This window comes from Monodelphis domestica, chromosome 5 (assembly GCF_027887165.1).
Source record: "Monodelphis domestica isolate mMonDom1 chromosome 5, mMonDom1.pri, whole genome shotgun sequence".
Classification (NCBI taxonomy): Eukaryota; Metazoa; Chordata; class Mammalia; order Didelphimorphia; family Didelphidae; genus Monodelphis; species Monodelphis domestica.
The window spans coordinates 94735253-94748537 of NC_077231.1; the positions used below are offsets into that span (position 1 = coordinate 94735253).

The 13285-nt window shown below is 47.9% G+C and overlaps 1 protein-coding gene across 1 annotated transcript in view; it reads left to right on the forward strand.

The window, feature by feature from the left end:
- Positions 1–253: 253 nt before the first annotated feature.
- Positions 254–13285, forward strand: part of ABTB3 (ankyrin repeat and BTB domain containing 3) — a 333469-nt gene continuing 320437 nt past the window's right edge. The window contains 3 exon segments of the mRNA XM_056798814.1: positions 254–1873; positions 1876–1947; positions 2051–2344. Of these exon segments, the coding sequence (XP_056654792.1) occupies positions 1063–1873; positions 1876–1947; positions 2051–2344 (1177 nt within the window). The 5' untranslated portion in view covers positions 254–1062.

Below are 13285 nucleotides of genomic sequence, written 5' to 3' on the forward strand. Positions count from 1 at the left end.
CGTCCGGGGCTCAGTGTCTACGCTAGCCGGAGGATGGCGTGTCAATGTGCCTCAGACCAAATGGGCTGCGGATAACGATGCACGTTCGGTACTGGGGTGCTGGTGCCCAATACCGCCTATTCCCAAGCGTAAAGGAAGCTCCCCTATTCTTGCGGCTAGATTGGGGCGTGGGGGGGTAGGGGAGGAAGAGAGAGGGGGGAGTGGTGGTAGGTGCTGCTGGTGGCGAAGAAACTGACGAAAAAGGGGAAAAGAAAAGGGGGGGAGGAGAAGGAGGAAGAGAGGGAGCTCATTAGCATGCTCCCATTCCATTGGCTCTCTCTGCCGCCCTCCTTTACATACGTCCTTCCCCAGCTGGCTGGCTTGCTTTTGCGGCTACGGTAGAGAGAGGGCTGGCTGGCTGCTTGGTCGCTGCTGCTGATCTGCTTTCCCCGCTCCAGTGCAGTGCAGGGCTCGGACTGCGAGACTGCGCCGGGCAGGCAGGCGGACAGGCGGGTAGGAGGGCCGGCCAGCGGTGCTGCAGCAGCGGCAGCAGTGGCGTCCGGCCGCTCTTGCTGCAGTCGTGGTAGTCTGAGCGGACCGATACCTGGCTTTTACTACTGAAGCGAGCCCAGCCCCGGGACCCACGGAGAAACGCGCAAAAGACTTTTCGTTTTCTTCCTTGTTTCATTTTTTTTTTAAGTGGAAAGTAACTGCGTGTGATTCCCACACCCCACTCCCGGTTGCTCTGGCCGCCCTCTTCCTCCTCCTCGCAGTTCTCGTGCGCCTAGGATCTTGCTCTCGCTCCGGGGCCACAGAAGATGACTTGGGGGTCTGCTCTGCGTGCGCAAAAGGAGGCGGCAGAGGCCCAGGAAGGGGGAAAGTAGTAACACTTGGTAGTTCTGCGGCTGGAGCAAAAGTGAGCCTCAGAGGCGTCGGCGGCGGCTGCGGGGCGGGCCGGGCTCTACTCCCTGTCTGCTCCCCCTCTCTCCTGCTCTCTCCTCCCTCCTCACGCTCTGCCTTTCTTTTTCTGGCTTTCCCTGCCCGGGTTGGTTTCTCGTTGGAGCAGCATGAAGTGCAGCCGCGATGGCCAGGAGAGGTAAGAGCGTAGTGAGGACGCTGGAAGATCTGACGCTGGACTCGGGTTATGGTGGAGCGGCGGACTCGGTCCGCTCCTCCAACTTGTCGCTGTGCTGCTCTGATTCGCACCCAGCGTCGTCCTCGTACCCTTATGGAGGGAGCTGCTGGCCGCATCTAGCTGACTCCATGCACAGCAGACACAACAGCTTTGACACCGTCAACACTGCCCTGGTGGAAGACTCCGAGGTGCTGGACTGTGCGGGCCAGCACTGCTCCAGGCTGCTGCCCGACCTCGAGGACGTGCCTTGGACCCTGCCCGAGCTGGAGGCGCTGCTGTTGCTGCGTCCCCGGGAGCCGCGGGCCGGCCTGGCAGCCGCCTGCCTCCCAGCGCCCGTGACGGGCCCGGGCCTGCCCAAGGATGCTCTGGCCCGCCTCTCCACACTGGTTAGCCGGGCGCTGGTGCGGATCGCCAAGGAGGCGCAGCGGCTGAGCCTGCGCTTCGCCAAGTGCACCAAGCACGAGGTCCAGAGCGCCATGGAGATCGTGCTGTCCTGGAGCCTGGCGGCGCACTGCACGGCCGCGGCGCTCGCCGCGCTGTCCCTCTACAATATGAGCAGCGCCGGCGGTGACCGTTTCGGCCGCGGCAAGTCGGCCCGCTGTGGGCTCACCTTCTCCGTGGGCAAGGTGTACCGCTGGATGGTGGACAGCCGCGTGGCGCTGCGCATCCATGAGCACGCCGCCATCTACCTGACCGCCTGCATGGAGAGCCTCTTCCGGGACGTCTACGGCCGGGTGCTGGCCGCTGGGCCGCTGCAGTCCCCCCTGGCCCTGGCCCTGGCCCCGGCCCCGGTGCCAGCCCCGGGCCAGCCGCCGCCGCCCCCGCCACCTGGGGCGCTGCCCCCGCCGCCCCCGCCCCCACCCCCGCCCCCGCCTCCACCCCCGCTGCCCCCACCGCCGCCCCGGGCCCCGGCGGAGCGGGATACTGGGGCAGGAGCGGGGGCCGGGCCTGGGCCCGGGACCGGCGGAGGGGGCTGCAGTGCAGGGAGCAGCACCAGCGGGGGCAGCAGCTGCTGCGCGCCCCCCGCCCCTGGCGCCGCCGCAGCCGCTGGCCACCACCACGTCCACCATCACCACCACCACTACCACCAACCGCAGCACCACCACCATGCCCCCCACGAGCCTCCCAAGTTCACGGTGGAATCCCTGGAGCAGACCATCAACAATGACTCGGAGCTCTGGGGGCTACTGCAGCCCTACCAGCATCTCATCTGCGGGAAGAACGCCCACGGTAAGTGCCCAGGGGCAACCCTCCCACCCCCGCTATCCCCCTTCTCGGGACAGCCGGTTCCCTGCGGGGGTCTTAGGCGCCTTGGCTGGGAGAGGAAAAGCGGCTCGTGAACAGGTCTCTTTTCTCTCCCTCTTTTGCTGTCTACACTGGCAGAGGGTGCACTTCTTCCGGGATTGGAGCTCTTGGGTCCAGGGGATTGCGGTCACGCCCCCTCAGGAACCTGGGTGCAGCTCCAGCGGGTGGGCTTGCAAGCTACCGGGCTTCGGCCTCCGGGCTCCAGGCTAGTGCCCAGCGCGGGCAGGGCCTGCCACATATTTTGACGGGTTCGGGATTTTGCTGCAGATCTGTGCTCCCTACCCCCTCCCCTGTCGGCCCACCCCTGTGCCCAAAGCCATGTTTTGACCTTGAAGCTGAAAGATTCTGGGGCGCCGAAGGAGAGTGACGGTGAATGAGGGAGGTGGCTTCCTTACCCTTCTTACCCCTTTGCTCAATCTGGGCACCAAGCTGAGAGGGGAGGGAGGCCATAGTCGGGGTTTCAAGCGGGGTTAAATCCGAGCTAGAGGGGAGAGGAAGACAACCCCAATAAGGGGGACTTCTAGCTCCCCCTTATTTGGAGATTAGCTCTGGGAAAGTGAGAGCCCGACCCTCTTCAGTCCTGGGGCTGTAACTACAGCAGTGCCCCCGCGATGAAAGGACCCTGTCTCCCCAGGAGGAACTGGAGACAGAAGATGGGCTGGGTTTGGGGGGAAGGGGGAGCGGTGGAGAGGTGTGGGTGGGGTCGGGCTTGGATCTCTAGCCAGTCTTGCCAGCAGGTTCTGACCTTTACTTTGAAGACTAGCCCACAGAAGGACCTGTAGTTTTTTTGGCACGGCAAGCCTGGAGGGGGGTGATGAGGAGCAAGTGCGGAGGTACCTCCTTGTTTGTGAGAGAAAGAGAGGGAGAGAAGCCGTCCTGCCGCCTCAGAAAGCCTGAGCTAGATACTTCAAAGCTTCAATTTTCCACAGGAAATGGTATAAGTAACCAGAGACTCCCCAAACGAAAGAAAACTTTGTTACATATTCAGTGGTTTGGCCAGAGGTTGCCTGGTGGGGACTGAAATGCCGTCTTTCTGGACAGATTTCATTCATGTTGCTGCATGTTTACCCTGGAGGCTGCTAGGGAGATGGGCCCTAGTGCTGCAGAAGGCGCCCCCCACGCCCCCTGCACTGCCCCAGTCCCCAATCCCAAGAGTATGTGCCTTGAGAGAGAGCCTGGAAGTGCTGGTGCCCAGCTAGAGGTGGGGGTGGCTCCAGGACTTCTAGAATGCTCCGGCTCAAGGAAGAGGGGACGTTTCCTGACTCTTTTGTTCAACTGTTAGTCAATCTGAAAGCCAGCTTTATGGAGAGCTTACTGCGTTCCAGGCACCCAGCTCAGCTGCAGGGGAGGACTGGGGGAAGTGACATAAAAGGCCCAAACCACCATCCCTGCCCTCAGGAAGCTCACAGTTCATTGAGAGGACTATGGGTACCATCTTCCTTATTTACAGGGGAGAAAACCTGCTCAGTAGAGACAGTTAGTGAGCCTTTGTTAAGGTGGGATTCTGTGTTGGGCGTTGTGCTAAGCTCTGGGGATTCAAAGAAATGCCAAAGCTCAAACCCTGGGTTCCAGGAGTTCATATTATTGTTGACACTGGAGGTTTCCTCCATTTTCGAGGTGAGAAAACTAAGGCTCAGTTGGACAGTCAACAAGCATCTATTGAGCTCTTACTCTGTTCCAGGGACTGTGCTGAGCCCTAGAGAGAAAGGAAAAAAACAAAAACAAAAACAATGCCAGCTTCTCAGGGGCTCAGCAGGGGATGGCAAGAGAGAGGGCAAGACCAAGTTTGGGGACCTGTTGGGATCTGTTTATTGGCTGACAAGCGGTTCACACCAACCCTACCTCTCTCCCTCATGGGTCAGTCTGAAGTCACATTCTCTAAAGACAGGGACTCTCCCTTCACCCACTACTCAGCCTTGTAAAACCCCAAGGGACTGGTGGATTTCTGGGAGAGTCCTAGAAGAGACCTTAGAAGCCTGCTTCTTCGAATTTTCCGATAAGGAAGCAGGTCCAGAGAGTGACTTTCCCAACATCTCCCAGATAGATAGTCTGACAAAATCCTGGCATCTTCGAATTTCCAAATAGAAAGTAATAGATGAGGAAATCAAGACCTAGAAGGATGCTTTCACTTGCCCACACTGGAGTCAGCTGGGGAGTTCCAGAGACAGGTCCAGGACTGATGAGAAACTGCATCGAATGGTAGATAGAGTTGGATAACAAGACAGAGTGATGGGGGGGGGTCCCCAGAATGTCACAGACTTTGGGCAAATACGACTCAGTGCTCCAGGTAACTCTAAGACAAAACATTTTCAAGTAGGTACTGCTTTGGGAGAGACTTTCTTCCCTGGGAGTTCCCTATGCCAGTGAAATCCCAAGTCTGATTCTCTTTTTAAGGAAAGGTCCATTTCTTTATCTTCAGTCTTTCTGCCATCTAGAAGACAGTTACAATACTGGCAAACATCAAAGCACCCAGAGAAGAGATGGGAAATGCCCAAGTTAGACCATCATCCCTTAGACTCCTCTAGCGTAGGCCTGCTGGACAAGTGAATTGACCACAAATGGCCCTCTGCTGGATTCCCCTCTGTTTTGATGGACTTCATTTAATAAAAGGACAAGAGAGTGAGATGCTGAAGGTCAAAAGAACTTCTGGTTTAGGCAACGCCTTCTCTGGGAAGCAGCATATTGTAATGGAAAGACCATTGGTTGGGCTGGGCAGGGCTAGAGTCCTGGTTCTGTAACTGCCATGGGGAAAACCATTATAACTTTCTGGCCTCAGTTTTCCTCTTTCTATCCAATGGGAGGATTGGATGGGATGACTTCTCAAGGTCCCTTCCAGCTCTAAAATTCTTTTCCTAGTCTCTTCATTCTCTTTAATTTTTGTAATCTACGACATCTTTTTTAAACAGTTTTTGTGTTTATTTTTTTAAGAATTATTATAATTGAAGGAGAAGGAAGACCACAGAGTTGGTTTGGCCTGTTTGAGTTGGCATTATTTCCTGCTCAGTTCCCATTACAGTGCATTTTCTCATGAAGTTCTAGTGCGTTCATTTTTAAATCCCATTTATCATCCAGAGTATAAGCTTTACCTTAATTTTACCCCCTCCCCATTCTATCCCTATTATGTTTTCTTAGATTTCTTAAGGCAATAAATAGTGCCTCATTTATCCAACATCTTTGAGGAATAAGGTTTTCCAAACATTAGCTACTTTCCTGCCTTATTAAAGAGTGTAATGAACCTACCTTAGAGCCAGCTAGGTGGCTCAGTGGGTAGGGTGCTGGGGCTTGAAATCAGGAAGCCTTATCTTCATGAGTTCAAATATGGTCCCAGATACTTAGTAGCTGTGTGGCCCTGGGCCAGTCACGTTACTCTGTTTACCTCAATTTCCTCATCTGTAAAAGAAGCTGGAGAAGAAAATGGCAAAGCACTCCAGTATCTTTGCCAAGAAACCCCAAATAGGGTCATGAATTGTCAGTCATGATGGAAAAAAATGACTGAAATGATTATACCGTAACCATTTTTTACTGGCAGAAGCTCATCTTGTGGCCATCCAATAGCGTGTGCTCTCAGGTTTTATTAAAGTAGGTGGGGCTCTTCACTTTTATACTCACTGGCCCCAGACTACATGCCTTTTTCATACCTGTGTCTGATTTTTATAGTTTTTCTTTCTTCTCTTTCCCTGTAAGGATAATAGCTCTCACTTGCCATCTTCCCTGTGTGTCTACTCCTAGTGCCACTGGGTCCTGTTCCTCCTTTTTTCATTGATGAACCAGGCAAGCTTGTTATAATTGTCTCTAAAATAAAAATAGATAGGCTCTGGATAAAGGCCTGGGGGACCCCCCTTTGAGTAAAGGTCATTAATTTTGTGAAGTTTCTTTTGGATGCTCAGAAGTCACTTTTTTTCATTTCTCTACATAATACTTGAGGTATCCAGAAAAATACCTCCATATAAGAGAGGCATTACTCACCATGCTGAGGTTTTCTTTTCCTTCCCAATTTACCAAAATCCATAACTCAGGATGGTAACGATGAGGTGATTGTTCTAGGGCACTGTCTAAGAGAGAGATTCGTACTCAGATCCAGGGTTCTGCCACCATCTTCCAGCATCATCCTTGAGTCAATCCAACAAGTAAGTGTTTATGAACCAAGTTCCTATGTACCAAGAACCAGGAGACAAGGGCAAAAGGGAAAGACCCTTGCCCTCAGGCGGCTTACATTCAGCTTAGTCAACTTGAAATTCATGGAGGAACAGGAGAGCACCTGACTCCTGGGGAAATCAGAGAAGGCTCTTTTTAGAAGGAGGCACTAGAGATGAGCCTAGAAGGGAGGTAGAGGTTCTAAGACACAGAAGTGAGACATCCCCCAGGCATGGTATGGAACCTATGCAAAGGCAACCATAGGTGATGGGATGAAGACCGAGAGCTAGATGTCATGGAAGCTAGAACCCTGGACATCATCCAAGAAGATCTGACTTCAAATCCTGCCTCAAATGCTTGCCATCTCTGGTCAGTGACTTAACCTTTCTCAGCCTCAGTTTCTCCATCTATAAAATGGGGCTAATGCTATTACCTCTCTCAGGTAGTGCTTTGTGGATCTTATCACCTCTGTTTTATTGGTATTTGTTTTGTATTATTGTATTATTGCCCAGCGTGCGTGAGGGGGAAGGTGTAAGTAGTTTTGAAAGGGTTGGACTCCCTGTGTCAGACTTTGGGAGCACATGGACCACAGGCATACAGGACAGGCAGGAACAGATGGATTGTTGGGGAGAACTTCTAAGTCCAGGGGAATCACCATCCAGGGGAGCATTTGAGCCACTTGGAAAGTTAGGATGGTGCTAGATTGTGAAGGGCTGGAAAGGCCCAAAGAGGGGCTTGTATTTTAGCTAGACTAGGCAGTGGGGGCCCTGGGATCTTCTTGAGATGGAGAGTTATGATGAGCAAACCTGGGCTTTAGTGGTGTGGCTTTGGCAGCAGCAGGAAAGGTGGCTGGACAGGGGAGAGGCAGAGAGATGGAATAGAAACGTCTGGGGAGATACATAGCTATTCTAGATTCAAAATATCAGCTGTCTGTCTTCTTTTTTTTTTTAACCCTTACCTTTCGTCTTGGAGTCAATACTGTGTATTGGCTCCAAGGCAGAAGAGTGGTAAGGGCTAGGCAATGGGGGTTAAGTGACTTGCCCAGGGTCACACAGCTGGGAAGTGTCTGAGGCTAGATTTGAACCCAGGACCTCCCATCTCTAGACCTGGCTCTCAATCCATTGAGCTACCCAACTGCCCCCGACTTTCTGTCTTCTTGCTTTCACATAGTGATACTGTCAGAAATGTCCCTGTCCTCGACAGCCCATTTACTTCCCTTAACAACAAAAGCCTCTTATCTTTGGTCTTGGAATCAAGACTGTATTGGTTCCAAGGCAGAAGAGTGGTAAGGGCTAGGCAATGGGGGTCAAGTGACTTGCCCAGGGTCACCCAGCTAGGAAGTATCTGAAGCCAAATTTGAACCCAGGACCTCATCTCTAGACCTGGCTCTCAATCCATTGAGCCACCTAGCTGCCCTGTACTTGCCTTACTCTTGTGGTTAGGCATAGCAGGAGAGAGACAGAGAGACCTAGATTGAAGTAGAGATATAAAGATACAGAGACATAGAAAGACAAATCCAGAGATTGAGCTTTCCTTCTCTCTTCCTTCCTCATTCCTTCTCTTCTTCCCTCCCTCCTTTTCTTCCTTCCTTCCCTAGATTCTTAGAATCCTCCACTCTTAGAGTCAGAAGAGATCTTAGACATTATCTGGTCTAGCCTCTCTAGCCTCTGCTTCAAACACCTTGCAGTGACAGGCAGCTCACTACTTCATTTTATTTGCCATGATGTATAAGTCTGTGTCACTAATCCAGACTTGATTTTAAATGGATTACCCTGTAAGTGGAGAGAAGTCATGCTCTAGATATTTGTTTATGGTCTCTTACAGTTTCAGGATATTAAATCACTTTGGGAACATTAATTAGCCTGAGCCATCATCATCCCTCACATTCGCTCAGATGGCCTTCCATTTTCCTTTTGCCCATCTAACCATTCTCCCTGCTGCCTGAAAGCTCACTCTGCAGGCGCCTTTCTCCCAACTCAGTGTCCTGACCATGCTGCAGAATCGTCAGGCCAGGTCAGATGTCCCAAACTCACTCATCTCCTGCCCAGTGCCTCAGTGGCTACTCCATGCCAGGAGCACACTTTTAATTAAGTTGTTTAGCATAAATTAAAACTTTGGATCTGGGTCAGGAGAGGGTTACTAGGAGTATGTGAGTACCTTTGTCATTTTGGAGGCCCTAGAAATTATAATTATGAGGGCTGATGGAAATCAAACAGCAAAGAGGCCCCAGTGGCCCGATGGCCTGAGGATAAGAGATGAGAGGATTCTGGTTGTGAATTTTCTCTTGCCTGCTTGTGTGACCTTGGGCTGGTCACTGAACTCCTCTGTAGAGAAGATTATAAGGACAACATGTCATTTCTCTGAAAAGGATTCTGGCTAGATTAAGTTAATTATTGGGCACAAAGCACCTGGGTAAGTGTCAAGTATGAAATAATCACATAAATAATAATCAGCAGCCCCTAGTCTGTGTGGGGCCCCGGACTAGCGCCTTAGTTGAATCAGAGTGTGTGGCCATCTCCCTGCCTTGGCATGTTTAAGGAGGCAAAAATAAATAAATAAATAAATAAAAATAAGGTAGAACAGAAAGAGAAACCCTCAAGGAGAAACAAAGTCACAAAAAATTGCTGTCTGAGGAATATGGAATGGTAATGGCAATAACAATACATGCATGTAGGAGCAATATTTTAATTTAACAAAACTTTTTCAGTACAATATATTTTATTCTCATTTTCTAAGAATCTGTGATTTGTGAGTGGTGCATGTATGTGGTCACTCTCTACTAACTGTAATGTTTAGTCAGCCAGAACACTTTATCCACCATCCGTTTGGGTGTCTGAGACACCAAGAATTTTAAATAAATGTTTGGGTAAATATTGCGTTTTGAGTAGGTTAACATTTTGTCTATTTATCCTTCTAGTTTCCATTTATGTCTCTGTCTTTCTCTGTCCCTCCCTGTCCTTCTCCCTCTCCCTCCCCCCCCATTCCCTTTCATTCTTTCTCTCCATCCATTTTGATTTATCATCCATCCATCCATCCTTCTATCTATGTATCTATCTGTCTGTCTATCTATCTCTCCATCCATTCATCTATCTATCTATCTCTCCACCCACCCACCCATCCATCCATCTATCCATCCATCTATCTATCTATCTATCTATCTATCTATCTATCTATCTATCTATCTATCTATCTATCCATCTATCTATCTATCTATCTATCTATCTATCTATCTATCTATCTATCTATCTATCCATCTATCCATCTATCTATCTATCTATCTATCTATCTATCTATCTATCTATCTATCTATCTATCTATCTATCTATCTACTTTCTATACCTATCTGTTTATCTGTCTATCCATTTTAAAATTTATTTTTCACTTCAGTCAGTATTTAAGCAACTTCCATGTGCTGGGCATAGCGTTAGGTGCTGAGAATACAAAGACAAAAGTGAAACTGGGAGGAAATTCCCAAAGAAAGTGTCACTTTATTCCCAAAGCACAAGCCTAATCACTGTACTGCTCCCCTTAAAAAACCATCAGTTGTTCCCTACTACTGATAAAATACAGATTCATCTGTGTGGCCTCAAAAGCCCTTAGGAATCTGGCTAAATCTTCTTTCCAGTGGACACATTCTATATCTGATCTTAACTGTCTACCTGACCAAAATTTTTTTTTTTTATGTTTTGTCTTTTCCTCTGAGAAGGGAAACTCCTTGAAAGAGCTACTGTTTTCTTTATTGCTTTAATTTTCTATTTTTCTATTTTTTATTGCCCTTAATTCCCAGTGCTTATCACAGCCTTTTGACCATAGCAAACATTTAACCCATGATATTTTCATTTTTCTTTTTGAGGAAAATTAATATTCTGCCGTATCATATCAATCTCAAATCCATCCTTTACGCTATTTGATCAAACCCCTCACCAAGCCTGTTTCTGAAGGGCATTATCCAGTAATGTGAATATTCCTAATCCTCAAGGATTTTACCCAATGTGAGCTGGGCTCCTTCCAAATGGGTCAAGTCTACTGTTCTTGCTTTTCGGTATCAAAGTTAGGGGTACCTGGGAATCCAAGAGGGAAGTCAAACTGTGGGGAACCAGAATGAGTTTTTTGATTTTTGTTTTTCCAGTATAGATTGTTAAAGGCAGCTCTGAATAACATTTTAAATAGACCATGCTGTACTTAAAGCTCATAATTTCCAAAGTATTTGGAATAAAACCTTTTAGATTCTTGAGACTGAATGGATAAATATCAAAACCAGGTGGGGACATCTTTGTTCTCCTCCTATCTACCTCTGGGGGTTGTACTGGCAGTGCTTCTGGTGAGCCTACAGAAGATGAGTTTATATGCCAACACTTTTAGTCACGTACAAAAAGCAAACATTTTATCAATCTGTGGAAGAGTCCACCAAACATTAAACATCACTGGAGTAGAATGGTGACCTGGCTTCCCGACAGAGAGTATATGTGAATTGAAACTGAATAGGCAACTCCCAGGTAAGGAAGCTGCCTCTGCCAATGCTCATCAGCCTTTTTTCTCTGCAAATCTTTGAGAAGAATTACCTAGAATAGTGGCATCAAACTGAAAAGGGTGGCATACTTAATTAGAAACCCACAAATTGACATTATCTGTATTGTGCTATATTTTTAATTTTGTTAAGCATTTCCCAATTATATTTTAGTCTGGGTTGGTCAACATATGTGCTTGTGGCCTGGCCTCCACTTTGACCTTTTCAGATCTAGAGAGTTGAGAGACTTAGTTACTTGCTAGGAATCACACAGCCAAGGTGAGGCTATCTGAGGCAGCTGGGTTGTAGAGTGATAAACTCTTGGGCAGGAATCAGTAAGATCTGAGTTCAAATCTTGCCTAAGATATTTACTGACTGTGTGACCCTGGGCAAGTCACTTAACCTCTGCTTTCCTCAGTTTGCAAATCTGTAAAATGGTGATCATAATAGCACCTACCTCCCTGGGTTGTTGTAAAGATCAAATGAGATAATATTTGTAAAAAACACTTAGCACAGTACTTGGCACACAGTAAAAGCTTCTTTCCTTCCCTTTTCTTCCTCCTACTTGAATTAAATTTTGAAAAGTGGCTTCTAAGTACCAACTAATATTATTGAATTTAGAACATATAGAAATCTTAGATGTCTGCCCCCCTTATTCTCTCCTTCTCTCTCTGTCTCTGTCTCCTTGTCTCTCTCTCTCTTGCTCTTGGTCTTTCTCTCCCTCTCCTCTCCTTTTTCTCAGCCTCTGTCTCTTTTCCCTCAGAGAGGGTTAGGAATTTGTCTAAGGTCTCATAGAAACTAAGCAGCAGAGGAAGAATTCAAACTGAGGTCTTCTAGTTCTACACCTATAGTCAAAGAATAGTATAATTGATATTGAAGTCAGGAAGCCTGTGTTCAAATCTTGCCTCAGATACTTATTAACTATGTAATTTGGAGCAAGTCACTTCCCATCTCTGGGCCTTAGTTTCCTCATCTGTAAAATGAAGGAGATTCGACAAGATGGTCAGGTGTAGCTCTCCCTTTGCAAGCTCAGTCCCCTAAGGTACACAGACTCTTTTATTAGCAACAAATGCCTTAAACTCTCTCCTGAGAATCTTTGTGTTGCTGACTGCCTCAGTGGTGATGGGAAGTAACATGATCAGGGCTATTCCACTTGTCCACACCCAATCACTTTGGGTAAGAAGAGTTAGATAATAGAATGAGTAACCTGTCAAGAGCATTGTGGCTACGGATGGACATTCTCCCTGTTATAGCATAGCTTTTATGATTTGTACACCTCCCATCAAATTAAATGCTACCTTGGAAGGAACAGAGGTATCCAGTACATGATGGTGGATTCAGCCAGTAAAGAAATAGAGTAAAATTCAGGTATGCCCAAGGATAGACACTCAACAGAGATTTTCCCAAGGGCAGATCAGGGAATCTGGCCCTGGAGACACAGGGAGGAAGATGAGCAACTCAAACCTTTAGAGAGAAAGGAAGGGCAGGATTTGGAGGTTCTGGGGCTTGGGGTAATCATTTTTGCAGTTATATCAAATGAGATAATATATGTAAAGTGCTTTGCATATCTTGTTGCCCTATAGATATGTCAGGAACAGGGAGTCATCCTGAGAATTTAAAAAATGTAGGTAAAAAGAAAATCAATGCTTTGTTTTCTCCAGATGTCATTTAGAAATGAATGCACTTTTTCCAAATCCCAAGTAAATCCATTTCATTGATGTTAGCATTTGAGCACTAGTCTACCATGAGACCATAGATCCACTCCCCCTTTCCCACCAGAGAGTGATTTTCCAAAGGTGCATGGAAGAAACCTTCCACTTATTTTGTTGGGGCATCATATTGGGACAAGCCTTGTTTGAGTCAGCAGTTCCACCATTATGTATGTGTTTCTCAAAAGGTTTATTATTTTTCTTTTTTTCCATTCAAAGCAATTTCCCCCTAACAGAAGCTCTCCCCACACTATTGAACCATCTATTGTGAAAAAGAAATAACAAATTTGAGTAAAACCAAATGATTCAAGTATTATTCTTTTTAAAAAATTACTTAACCAGAAAAGTGATAATGACTAGGCAAAGTGACTTGCCCAGGGTCACACAGCTAGCAAGTGTCTGAGGGAGGTCAAATTTGAACCCAGGACCTCCCATCTCCAGGCCAGGCTCTCTATTCACTGCACCTAGCTGCCCTAGAACCATTATTCTTGATAGTGTATACCATGTTCTACATCA